This window comes from Tachysurus fulvidraco, chromosome 14, assembly GCF_022655615.1.
Source record: "Tachysurus fulvidraco isolate hzauxx_2018 chromosome 14, HZAU_PFXX_2.0, whole genome shotgun sequence".
NCBI classification, from domain to species: domain Eukaryota; kingdom Metazoa; phylum Chordata; class Actinopteri; order Siluriformes; family Bagridae; genus Tachysurus; species Tachysurus fulvidraco.
The window spans coordinates 16,601,689-16,615,433 of NC_062531.1; the positions used below are offsets into that span (position 1 = coordinate 16,601,689).

The 13,745-nt window shown below is 47.5% G+C and overlaps 1 protein-coding gene across 1 annotated transcript; it reads right to left on the bottom strand.

The window, feature by feature from the left end:
* Positions 1–828: 828 nt before the first annotated feature.
* Positions 829–2,945, bottom strand: LOC125138511. The gene is made up of 2 exons (XM_047799957.1): positions 2,601–2,945; positions 829–2,538 (listed from the first exon to the last, which is right to left on the bottom strand). The coding sequence occupies exons 1-2, from the start codon at positions 2,943–2,945 to the stop codon at positions 1,048–1,050; spliced, it is 1,836 nt and encodes a 611-aa protein (XP_047655913.1). The 3' UTR covers positions 829–1,047.
* Between the last annotated feature and the right edge of the window lie 10,800 nt (positions 2,946–13,745).

Below are 13,745 nucleotides of genomic sequence, written 5' to 3' on the forward strand. Positions count from 1 at the left end.
GGGCCTGCAAGACCCCCTGCAGACAGGAAGTGGAAGTCCTCCACGGAAACTGAATGTGAAGCGACGCCCCCCACCGGACAGGTGCGGGCGATGTCACAGGACACCAAAGAAAAAGAAAAAAAACTCGGGCTGGTGACATGGCCCACAACCAGGAAGTAAGGCAGCAAAATGCAGACCGATGTCACCAAAACCACGAAGTCCAGGGGGAAAAAAAATCCACTGAGAAAAAGAAAATGCTCACACAATCGGCCGGTCCAGGTTAAAGCTATCCTGCTGGGTCCTGATCTGAATCCTTCTGTCATGAGACACAGGGATAAAATGGACCCACATGCAGGATATCTTAAAGAAAACAGGTTTTAATGACTTAAAAAACACGAAACATAGACACAGACTAGCGACAGGACAACAACAAAAGACAACAGGAGAAAACATTAGGTTACTGTCGTAACCCCGGTTCTCTGAAACATCGAGTGGAGAGATCCACCTATGGGAAGGGCATCCGTTCCTGACCTCTACAGAAGCATCCAATTGCACCAAGTCTGGCTTGACAGACAGGAGCGCGTGCCAAAGGCAGGTAAGGTAACGCCCCTTACCCGAGTGCATAATGCACCTGCACGCGCTGCCTTTCCTCAGTGTACATATTCGCTTCTCGTGCAGCAAGCGGGGCAAACTTGGTGGATCTCTCCACTCGATGTTTCAGAGAACCGGGGTTACGACAGTAACCTAATGTTCTCTTTCATCATCTCGTGTTCAAGATCCACCTATGGGAGATATAGACAACTCCCCGGTTGCCCAATACACTCACAGCGAGGCCCTGTAAGCCAGAGGACGGCCAAAAAGGTGGTGCTCGGCACGTCACAAAGCAGCAGACGGCAACATGCATGTTAAAACCTCGCTGACGTCCAACAAGCGGGCAGCCTACAGGAAAAGAACATGTAAATAAACATGTAAATGGACCAACCCGAGCGTATGGCGGGGAGAAGACCATATGCCTGAAAAACATGCACAGCCAGGCCGGGCGGACAGGGCTGACAAGAGTGCACGTGGCTACGAAGAGCCCACACTCAAGACCGCATGAGCCACGGTGGTACGAGTAACATCAAGCCGGTAGTGCCTGACAAAGGTGTGCGGAGAGGACCAGCTCGCCGCGGCACAAATGTCCTGCAAGGGAACTCCCCCAAACAGAGCCCACGAAGCAGCCAAGCCTCTAGTGGAGTGAGCCCTTAGGCCATCTGGAGGCTGCACGCCCCTAGACTCATACGCTAAGGAGATAGCTTCTACAATCCAGCGAGAGAGGCGTTGCTTAGAGATGGGTTTTCCCGTTTTCGGCGGGGCCCAAGAGATGAAGAGCTGATCGCTCCCCCGAAAAGAGTTTGTCCTGTCCACGTACGCCCGTAGGGCATGCACAGGGAATAAAGCATCCAAGCTCTGGTCCTCTGCAGAGGAAAAAGGAGGAGGGTGAAAAGCGGAGAGCTCAATCCCACCACCAGTGAAGGCTGGAAAGCACTTAGGCACGAAGGCCGGGTTAGGCTTAAGCCAAACCCTATCCCCGCTAAGCGAGAATTTGGTGCACGAGGAATGAACAGAGAGCGCATGCAAATCACTGACATGTTTGGCGGAAGCCAAAGCCAGGAGCAGCACCGTCTTGAAGGACAGCAACCTGAGGGAGATATCCCCCAGGGGCTCAAAAGGCTGTTGGGCAAACACCTCCAGCACCAAGGAGAGATCCCAATCCGGGACCACACTCCTGGTGACCGGCAGGGAGCGGCGCGCGCCCCTCATAAATCTACGGATAAGGGGGTGCTGCCCCACCGTAGCGTCGCCGAAACCGGCATGACATGCAGCGATAGCCTCCAAATAGACCTTAATTGTCGAAAAAGACCTGCCACAATCGATAAGGCCCTTTAAAAAACCCAAAATATCAGTGACTGAGCACAGATACGAGACGAGCTGGTGCTCCTCGCACCACGCCTCAAACACACGCCATTTGCAATCATAGAGAGAGCGTGTGGAAGGGGCCCTGGCACTCTGAATCGTGGCGATAACACGGGGGGGAAGCCCCAGCGTGCTCAAATTCGCCCTCTCACGGGCCAGGCCCAGAGAGCCACCCTGCCCAGGTGAGGATGAAAAATCTCCCCGTTCGCCTGGGTCAGGAGATCCATATGCAACGGGAGGGGCCACGGCCCCGCATACAGAAGAGGAATTATCTCCGCTAGCCAAGGTGCCTTGGGCCACCTGGGAGCTATGAGGATCAGAGATAAACCCTGCACCGTGACCCTGGCCAGGGTCGGGGATATCAGGCAGAGCGGAGGGAAAGCATAGAGCAGCGCGCTGGGCCATGGATGAGCCAGAGCGTCCACTCTGAGGGGGGCGTCCTCGTCCCGAAGCGTGAAGAACATAGGACAGTGGGCGTTTTTGCGCGAGGCAAAGAGATCGACGGCAGCCTCGCCGAACCTCTCCCAGAGCAGTCCCACTATCTGGGGGTGGAGCCTCCACTCTCCGTACAGAGGGTTCCCCCTCGACAGAAGGTCTGCACCCCTGTTCAAAAGGCCCGAGACGTGAGTCGCCCGTAACGACAGAAAATGCTGTGTGCTCCATACCAACAGCTTGTGAGCCAGAGCGTGAAGCCTGGAGGAGCGCATGCCGCCTTGACGGTTGATATACGCTACAGCTGTCATATTGTCGCAGCGTACCAGCACATGATGCCCCCGCAGGCGGGGTGAGAAATGCATCAGAGCTTTCCACACAGTGAGGAGCTCCAAGTAATTTATATGGGCTGAGCGAAGTGAGATCGGCCACAAACCGTTCACTGATCTACCCTCTTGAGTGGCTCCCCACCCTGTCAAGGAGGCATCTGTCGTGCCCAATTTCCGTATCATGATCGCCCCGAGAGGGGTCCCATGTGCGTAAAACTCCGCAGCTCTCCAGTGGCGCAGCGCGGCCATGCCCACGCGCGTCACAGAGACAAAGCGGAAAAGATCGCGCAACGGGCAGAGATGAAGGGACAAAATCTACTTCATGAAATCCCTCATTCTCAGAAGACCTAGAGGCAAGACATGGACAGCCGAAGCCATAAGACCCTGTAATCTGAGACATGTGCGATACTGTATCCGCGTCCCTTCCCTGAACCGCGATAGACAGTTCATGAATGAAGAGACGCGCCCCCGCGCTAGGCGCACGAGCATCGCGACGGAATTCAGCTCCAGACCCAGGAATATGACTTCCTGAGCGGGACTGAAATTGCTCTTTAACACATTGACTCTGAAACCGAGTGCAGCGATGTGTGAGAGCACACGAGCAGTGTTCTGAATCACATTCTCTCTCGAATCGGCTATAATAAGCCAATCGTCTATGTAAGTCAGGATCCTGAGACCCGCTATTCTCAGCGGGACAAGCCCCGCCTCCACACACAGACAGAACGTCCGTGGACTCAGCGCGAGCCTGAACGGAAGGACTGTGAATTCGTAACATACGCCTTAGTAGGCGAAACGAAGGAATTTTGCATGTGGAGGATAGATGCTTATGTGGAAAAAAGCATCGCTCAGATCGATCGAGCAAAACCAATCGTTCCGCTTTATCGAACGTATGAGAGAGCCGTGTGTTAACATTCTGAAGTTGTATTTCCGTAAATGTTTGTTCAACACTCTGAGATCCAGAAGAGGACAGAGAGATCCGTCCTTCTTCGGGACCAGGAAATAACGAGAATAAAACCCCTGATCGCTTAGATGCGCGGGTACAACTCGAATCGCTCCCTTCTTGAGAAGAGATGAGATCTCGTCTTTCAGAATGTGGGCGGAGCACTGGTCCGTGTGGGGCCAGACCACTCCGTTGAACCGCAGGGGTGATTGGACAAACTGAAGTCTGTAACCCCTCGTGACTGTGTGAATCACCCAATCGGGGGCCGAGACAGACAGCCAGGCTGTCACGTGACTCCCGAGCGTCCCTACACGGGAGGGCGGGACGCTGGGGGCCGGTCCGGCTGGACCGTTCATTGATGGCGCGATGGCGCCCTCCAGTGGCCAAACCAGAGAAGTTTTCATCATTTTTTTGTGAAAAACTGGGGCCGTAGCCTTTATTGAACATGTGAGAGGTGTGAGAAGGGGGGTTTTTGGTGACACTGCTTCTGCACTCGATCCCACGACCGTCCCTACTGGGACCGGGGAACGCACTCTGGGCGACACGGGGAACGGTGAAGCCTGTGCGGAACAAAGGATGACCCCTACCAGCGAGGGGGGCCTGACCTCGCCGAAGGAGACCCTCCGTCTCTTGGACGGGTGAGCCTGGAGGGTAGAACGGGTGTCCGGAGGGCTGGCCGCCCATGAACGCTGACTGAAGACCCCCAGAGGCCGAACATCAGGTCGGCCGCTTACGTTTCGGAACAGAAGGAGGGAGGATAGGAGGCCTCCGGTAAGACGTCCTACCCCAGGGCCTATCGGGGGGGGGGGGTGTGCCCGCCCTGCTGAGCCTGTGGCTTCCCACGGGGTTTGTTGGACCTGCCAGCGTAGTGGGACTGGCGTCCCGCAGCAGGAGCATTAGGCGGCCACCCAGATGGCGTCTGGTGCGGCGCCGGCTTTCTAGGAAGACACAGTTTGAAGGCCTCGTCCTCCTTCTTCTTATCAACGCAGCGCTGCTGCATCAAAAGAAAAAGCCGAAAAGAGCTTGACCCGGCTCAACTGGCGCCCCAGCGATGCGGCGCTTCTCACTATCGGGGAGACCAGTGACAAAGCCATAGAGTGCCCTCTAGCCTGGACAGCCTGACGGGCATTGCGGAGGATGAGGTCATTGACCGTGACGATCTCCTTCCAGAGATCGGGGGATGGCGACCCACACTCCAGCTGCTGGCCCAAATCAAGCAGGAGTTCAGCCTGATACGCGGACAACAGCGAGGAGACATTGAGAGCTCGAATGGAAAGAGCTGAGGCTTTATAAGACGCCTGATGGATTGATGCGGAGAAACGATCCATCTTGCCCGGGAGGATGGGCTTGGGTGGGGCGAGCAGCCCGCCCAGGGATGGGTTAAGGTGTCTGGCGATGGAAGGGTCAATCACGGGGGGGGTCGCCCATGCCCCGACCCGTCATCCAAGCCCTCGAGAAGGCCCGCCTCGGCCTCACCCCCGGAACCTGCCGGTCCTTCGGGGAAGCGGTTGTCGGCCGGTAGTAAATCCTCAAACGGGGAAGGACACATGTCGGCCCAGTCAGAGGAAGCCGCGCCGCGGGAGGCCCCCGGGAGCGCGGCGGCGTCGCCTTTTTCCCCCCTCCGAGTCGGACAGCTCGCAATCAACACACTGGGAAGAGGCCGTCTTGAGCCTGCGATGCAGGAGCTTTTTTGGGAGCGCCAGGCAATGGCTACAGTTCTCCGGCAGATCAATAGCCTCTTGCGCATGCTTGAGACCCGTGCAGACAACGCAGAAGGGATGGGAATCCCTCGCGGCGATAAGCGCACCGCACACGGCTGGGCAGGCTTGCGATAGGTCGTCCACCGGAGTAGCTGGAGCTGCTTTGGAGAGCGCCATAAGGAGGAAAAAAAGGCAAAAAAGCAGGCGGGCAGCCTACACAAAAAAAAGGGGGGGGTGCGAGCGTGGGTGGCTCGCGAAGCTAACTTGGCTGAGGACGAACACGTCTGGCGGAGGCTGATCAAGCGATATGTCCTCCTGAAGACAGTAAGTGCAGTCCAAAAAACCAGGGAGCTGTGAGGTAGGATCAGAAGTCACGAGAAGCGAAAGTAAACTGAGGAAAGGCAGCGCGTGCAGGTGCATTATGCACTCGGGTAAGGGGTGTTACCTTACCTGCCTTTGGCACGCTCTCCTGTCTGTCAAGCCAGACTTGGTGCAATTGGATGCTTCTGTAGAGGTCAGGAACGGATGCCCTTCCCATAGGTGGATCTCGAACACGAGATGATGAAAGAGAACAAAAGGCGACAGAACAAACCAAAGCAGCTTAACTAAATACTATTAATAATTATCAGACACATGAGGGACAGGTGTGCAGAGGCGGGGAGGAAGAGACAAGGGCAGGGCACAGAACATAAACAAGTCCTGACACATGCATTCACTATGATCTAGTTTTAAGCTAATGAGGTTACTGAAACACATTTTGTAGTGCTTCTACATTTTTGTTTAGCTTGGGCAACCAACACAGTCTCAAAATTCTAAACTTCATGTGGCTCCTCATTGCAGCTAGCAGACAGCAGGTTTAGCCTGCCTGTCTGCTCCCTGGCCTTGCAAAAGACAGCATTATACAAAACAACACACTGGGCCTAGGGCTTATTTGATTAGAAATATCAAGGAAGCTAGTTCTCCTAAATATGTTATAATAAGCCTATGTTATAACAATCAATTCACTTTCTAAAATCAACAGGCATATTAGTTAAGTCCTCAAATTAAGGTCAAGACACTTCAGCAAGACACTACGCTGTTCACCATTTAGCAGCAGGTGGCTCGAAGCTAAGTGTAATGAGGGGTCAACAGTCTGAGGATCCATGTGCAGCGGTTTTAATGAACAAACACTCAAAGTCAGACAAGCAGGGTCAAAGCCGGCAAACACAATATCAGAGCAAATACAGAAATCGGAAACGGCAAACAGGCAGAAGGTCGGGGCAGGCAGCAAGCAATCAGAAAAACCAATAGACAGAAACAGGATGAAAACCAAACTAGAAATACACAGGAACCGCTCAGAATGACAGTAGAAACACATCAAGACGTACCAGCATAGAGTTCAAGTTCAGCTTATGCAGGGAGTGGTTGATGAGGAACAGGTGGCAGCGTAATCAGCGGCGGTGAAGGATTCTGGGAGGTGTAGTCCGGAAGAGCTTAATATTCTAGGGATGCTTCTCTTTGCTGGCGTTCGGGAGGTGCGTGCGATGCGCTGACCGTGACACTAAGGAATACAATTTTTTTTCTTACCTTAAAGAAATTTTGATTATAGCAACTGGACATTTATAACCACTTTGTTTAGTAAAATCTGGGATTTTTTATATATTGATGTCAAAATATAACTTTTCAAGTTAACATATGTCAACTTTAACATTTGCTAAGAAAACTCAATAATGGCAGTCAAAAGACCAAGAGACCAAGATTAAAAAAGAACAAGGTGCTTTCAATAAGCTTAACAAAACAGAGATTTAACCAAATATGTCATGGAAGTTGTTCAGCAGGCAATATGCATACACTATACATTCATGCACTAATAATAATAATAATACTAAAAATAATACTAATACTACTACTAATAAAATAATAATAATAATAATAATAATAATAATAATAATAATAACTAGATTTGTAAACTTCATCGTGACAGACTTTGATGTTGGCTTTGATGATGCAAGTATTCACAAAGAACGGTGCTTTTTGGAGGCGAGTGGACATAAGGGTAAGTGTTACTTTTGGAAGCAAGTAGACAGAAAGCTAGGGTGTATTTGGAGGCAAGTAGTGACGAATATGTGACGTCATCGAATAACATGTGACGAATACTCGTGAGGAGGTTTGATATGTCACATGTCCATGTTGTAAAAAGTTTTTTGATTTTGCAAATTTTGTGGGCACAACCGGAAGGCCAGTCGACACACCAATTTAAAACTTTGTTCAGAGTATCACCCTAAAGGAGCTGGCCGAGTTTGGTGTAGATAGTTCAAAAGCTTGCTGAGATATAATCTGCCAATGGGAGTCTATGGGAAAAAAAAGAAAAGTAATCGCATAAATCTTCAGACCAGGGTCTACAACATATCCAAAGTTGGTGCATGTGGCCCGAAAGCCCTAGGAGGAGTTACTCTTGATAAATTTTTGTCTAAGCTTAAATAGGAAAACAGAATGTTGGCTTCTACAAAGCCAACATAGACAGATACAATTTTATTGTCATTGCATTGTACAGGTACACAGCAATGAAATGCAGTTTGGCATCTACCAGAAGTGCAAAATGTAGCAGTCGTGCAAAAGTGCAGATAAATATCTAGCATATTTACAGCAAGTGGAATATATGAACTCGTATACAGTAAATAAATATTACAGAAATGGTTCTATGGCTATGGCATTGAAGAGGAATGTGCAAAGTAAAAGGTTACAAAATTACATGTTCATGGCATTTAAGGAGTCAGTAAGCTGAATAAACAGTCTACTATATATATATATATATATATATATATATATATATATATATATATATATATATATATATATATATATATATATATATATATTCACACACACACACACTTTATATACACATAAATGATATATGTGGCCTTTGTGAATGATATAAACATACTGTACATATAGATAAAAAAAAGTGCAGATGTAATGAGGAGTAAAAAGATAATCTATGTAGTATGTATATGTATTGTACAGAGGTTATATACAGTGGTTTGTTTTGAGTTTGTATTGTAGTGATCTAGCGGTGTAGTGTAGAGTTCAGTAGTGTGATGGTGGATGGAAAAAAGCTGTCCCTGAACCTGCTGGTTCTGGTGCGTAAGTTCCTGTATCTCTTTCCTGATGGAAGGAGGATAAACAGTTTATGACTGGGATGTGAAGAGTCCTTGATAATGTTGTGAGCTCTGCGCAGACATCTGCTGTGGTGAATGTGTTCAATGGCAGGTATTTGGGTGCCAGTGATGCGTTGGGCGGTTTTGACCACCCTTTGCAGGGCTGTACCTTAACACACAATGGAGCCTCTGTACCATACGGTGATGGAGTTGGTCTTGATGCTTTCGATGGTGCAGCGGTAGAAACTCGTTAAAATCCCCGGGGACAGATGAGATTTCTTGAGACTTCTCAAGAAGTACAGGCGTCGTTGTGCTTTTTTAACCAGAGGTTTAAAGTTTTTAACCAGAGGTGAAGTTTTCTGCTGCCAGGACAGATCCTCAGAGATGTGAACTCCCAGGAACTTAAAGATGGAGACTCACTCTGCTCAGTTCTGTTGATAATAATAATAATAATAATAATAATAATAATAATAATAATAATAATAATAATAATAATGGGGGGCACAGTGGCTAGTGGTTAGCACATTTGCCTCACACCTCCAGGGTCAGGGTTCGATTCCCGCCTCCACCTTGTGTGTGTGGAGTTTGCATGTTCTCCCCGTGCCTCGGGGGTTTCCTCCGGGTACTCCAGTTTCCTCCCCCGGTCCAAAGACAAGCATGGTAGGTTGATTGGCATCTCTAGAAAATTGTCCGTAGTGTGTGATTGCATGAGTGAATAAGAGTGTGTGTGCCCTGCAATGGGTTGGCACTCCGTCCAGGGTGTATCCTGCCTCGATGCCCGATGACACCTGAGATAGGCACACGCTCCGAGTGACCTGAGGTAGTTCGGATAAAAGCGGTAGAAAATGAATGAATGAAGAAGAAGAAGAAGAAGAAGAAGAAGAAGAAGAAGTAATAAGAAAAAAAAAATGAATACATAAATGTATAGTTTCAAATTAATTTAAAATTATACATTTCAAACTTAAAATACTATATGTCTATCCCTATCCCTAATGAGCAAGCCGGATGCAACGGCGGCAGGGAAAAACTGCCTGAGATGGAAGGAAGAAACCTTCAGAGGAACATATCCTCATCTGGGTGACACTGGACAGCAAATAATGTAAATGTATCTAATGTTATTTCTACAACAGTTTATAATAGTGCAACTGAGAGCACCTGAGGAACTAATGGGTCAGTGCAAACTCTAAATTCACCATGAACCCAACACTGATTTCTTCCCGTCAATGTCTTCAAATGATTGCTGATAAAAACCAGACCATACAGCTGACTGACACAAAATTGGTTCATGGCAGATGTAGTACAGGTGGCTCCATCCATCCAGTTCAAACACTCTATGTCTATGACCGCTCCAGATCTGCTCCTTTACCTAAGAAAAGCTATTCATAAAAAGCTCGACTAAACAAATGTGTTTTTAGCCTGGACTTAAACACTGACACTGTGTCTGAGTCCCAAACACTGATTGGAAGTTTGCTCCATAACCGTGGGGCTATGTAAGAAAAAGATCTGTCCCCTGCCGTAGACTTTTGTAACTGAGGTACTGTACTACCAAATAGCCTACACCTTTTAATTTGAGTAGGCCTGATGGATCATAAAAAACAATAGATCACTTATGTACTCTATGAAAGTTAAGTGCTTTATATTGTAGGTTAGCAATAGTATTTTATAATCAATGAAAAACCTGACTTGGAGCCAATGCAATGAGGATAAGATAGGTGTGATATGTGTTCATATCTTATGGTTATAGTTAAGACTTTAGCTGCTGTATTCTGGAGCTTGTTCATGCTCCTACTGGAACAAATGCATGAACTCGTGTTTCTGCATCATGTAATGACATCATATTTCTTAACTTAGCAATGTTTCTGAGATGAAAGAAGTCTAGCCTTGTGATATTATTTATGTGAGCTTCAAATGAGAGACAGTGTTAATGTCAGTGTTAATGTGTGTTATAGATGTGTTCCACAACTGGTTCCTCCTCACTCTGATTGAAATGCCGAGACAGGGCATCAGGCTTGGCATTCTTGGTCTCTGGGCGGTAAGACAGGGTGAAGTTAAAATGCCCCAAAGAAAAGGGCCATCAAGCTTGTTTAGGGTTTAAACTCCTAGATTTCCATAGGTACTTAAGATTCTTGTGGTCAGTCAAAACACTCAAAACTCACTGACAGCATAGTTCTGCCTGTAGGGGCTGACACATCATAAATAGAAAGTGCAAGGGTGGAATTTGTCATCCTTGGGATCTCTCTGGATTAGGATGGCCCCCACACCCAGGTCAGACGCATCCACCTCCACAATAAACTGGCAGGCAGGGTCCGACAGGGTCAGGATCAGAGCAGAGATAAACAATTCATTGAGTCTGATAAAGGCACATTTAGCTTCAGGGGTACAGGCAGAAGTTTGCAGGGTGGAGTTGAGCTGATGTAATGGAGCAGGAATTATAGTCCCTGGTGAACCTCCAATAAAAATGTGGTAATCCCAGAAATCTCTAAAGTTGTTTGTGGAAAGTTGGTAGGCAATCTTCAGGTCTGGCTCCCTGGAGGAGTTAAAAGGCTGAAGACACGAGTGGCAGGGGTAACGGTTCTTGACTGTGATGGGGTTAAACCCACAGTTGTCTATGCAGGGATGGAGTGATTTGTCTTTCTTTTCTGAGTTGCGTCGAGCTTGGGGATTGTTCAATCAATCAAAGACATTATGCAGCTTGCTGTAAAAGGTATGAAAAGCAGGCTGTTGTTTGATGTTCACAATCCGCAGTGGCCCAGAGAATGGCTTTATCAGAAAGTAGGGAGATGACGTAGGTGATCTTGCAATGCTCAGACATTAAGGATGATGGCTGGAGCTCGAAGATAATGAGGCACTGCATTAAAAATGACTGACAGAGTCCTGGTTTGCTGGCGAAGTATTCAGGATGTGGAGGTAGTTTCAGGAGCCATGCTGAGGTGACATACCAGTCCCTGAGTCCCCCAGTGGCTAGGTCATGGAGGCGGCTCTCGAAAATGGTATAGGTCTGGGATTTACATTTACATTTACAGCATTTGGCAGACGCCCTTATCCAGAGCGACGTACATAAGTGCTTAAATCTCTAACACTGAATACATTAATGCTGGTTCACTAGGTTACATACTTAAGATACCATGAGTTTAAAACATTTGTTCAAATTACAATGAAAAAAAGTGTCAAAGGGTTTTTTTTTTTAAATGCAAAGGATAAGGAAAGAAGTGCTAGTTGAAGTGCTTCCTGAATAAGTAGGTCTTCAACCGCCGCTTGAAAATAGCCAGTGACTCAGCTGTCCGGACCTCTATGGGAAGTCCATTCCACCACCTTGGTGCCAGTACAGAGAAGAGTCTTGTAGTATACTTGCCTCTTACCCTGAGAGATGGTGGAACCAGTCGAGCAGTGCTGGTAGATCGGAGGTTGCGGGGTGCAGTGCGAGGAATGATGAGGGCTTTGAGGTAAGAGGGAGCTGGTCCATTTTTGGCTTTGTAGGCCAGCATCAGTGTTTTGAACCGGATGCGTGCAGCTACCGGAAGCCAGTGGAGGATAATCCAAAACACTGGCAAACAGTGCAATACATGTCAGACAAAGTCAGAAACAGTGAAGTAATACAACAATAGGCAAACGGCAATGAACAGGCAGAATGAGGAGTGAGGAATGTTTTGACAGGGTAGTCAGTTTGAAGAAATTGAAGGAGTGATGTTGAATGCCATCAGTGGTTATGCTTCACAATGGGAAACAGGGGTGATGAGGAGGTGATAAGCAGGTTTGGTGTTAAGGAAAGGAACCTATAAGGACAGATTGTGGTGGACTTTGCTAAGTGGATGGAAATGGCTGCAGTTAACACTTATTTCCAGAAGAGAGAGGAACATAGATTTACATATGAGTGGAGGTAGGAGTAGTTTAGATTCTATGTAGACGAGGCAATTTGAGAGACATTAGTGACCTTTAGTGGTCAGTGAGAAGAGGAAAGGAAAAGATAGGAAAGAAGATCAAATGGTGAAATTTGAAAAAGGACGAATGTTGTGAGGAATTCAGACAGAAGCTGAGACAGGCTTTGGGTGGACAGGAAGAGCTTTCAGATTACTAGGAAACTACAGCCAAAGTGAGACAGGTAGGAGGGTGTTAGGGGTGTCATTTGGAAGTAGAAAAGTAAATAAGGAAATATGGTGGTGGAAGAAGGAAATACATGACAACATTCAGGAGAAGAGGCTAGATAAAATGAAGTGGGATGTAGAAAGGACTGAAGAAAATACACAGGAAAACAAGGAATTAAAGCACAGACATCGAGAATATGAGAAGGACTTGTACAGATTAGTAAGATAGAGAAATAGAAATTAGAAGGATATACAAAATATAAGGGTAATTAAAAATAGAGATCAAAAGGTACTGACAGGGAAGGTGAGTGTGCATAGAACATAGAAGGAATATTTTGAGGAGCTGAAAAAAATGAGAGGGGCAGAAGGGCAAATCGACGTCTCCAGCTGCGCAGAAGTTCCGAGTGATGTCCTCAGCCAAGCAGAAGGGCCGAGCGTCCTCCTCAGCCGAGCCGCAGCCCGATTCATGTCCGGAAAGGGAGGGAGGGAAACATCTTGCCTGAACCGGGCCGTCTTCCCAATGGATCAGGACAGAGAGGCAGAAAAATAAGGGGAATATCCAGCAGGGAAATATATATAAACAGACTTGTCCAACCAGTGACCTCCCCCACAGACAATAGTGAGGCGGCATCCCTCACGAAAAACCAGGAAGTGGAGTGTTATCCCCACAGGTACAAGGTGAGGTCACAGAAAAAACCTGACCAAAGCAAAACAAAAAACTAGAGAAAGAAGAAGACAAAAAAAAGTCCACTCATGAAGCCCTTAGACAAAGCACCTGGTTATTGAGAGGGGTCTTCCTGTGCTCAAAACAGTCCTTAAGGGAAGCGATGGCTTCTGCTGGCCAGGATTTTACCTGTTTTGGAACTGATATAGAGCATCTGACAAGCGGTCTATATACAGGAATTATCTTAACAGAGAGTAGGTGAGTTGGGGAGGAGCTCCACATGGTACATGCCAGGGATGTTTATGTAAACAAGATCTAGCGAGTTTGCTCTTCAAGTCCAAAAGTTGATGGAATTAAGGGAACATTGATTTGAGATCTGCATGATTGAAATCTTGATGTTAATAAAATTTCATGGTACTACCACATAGATCTCATAAAGTGCCTCTTTAGCATTATCACTGGATGAGAAGGTACACTTGGACAATTAAAAAACCTGTGGTAAATGAAACGGTCTGGTACAAAA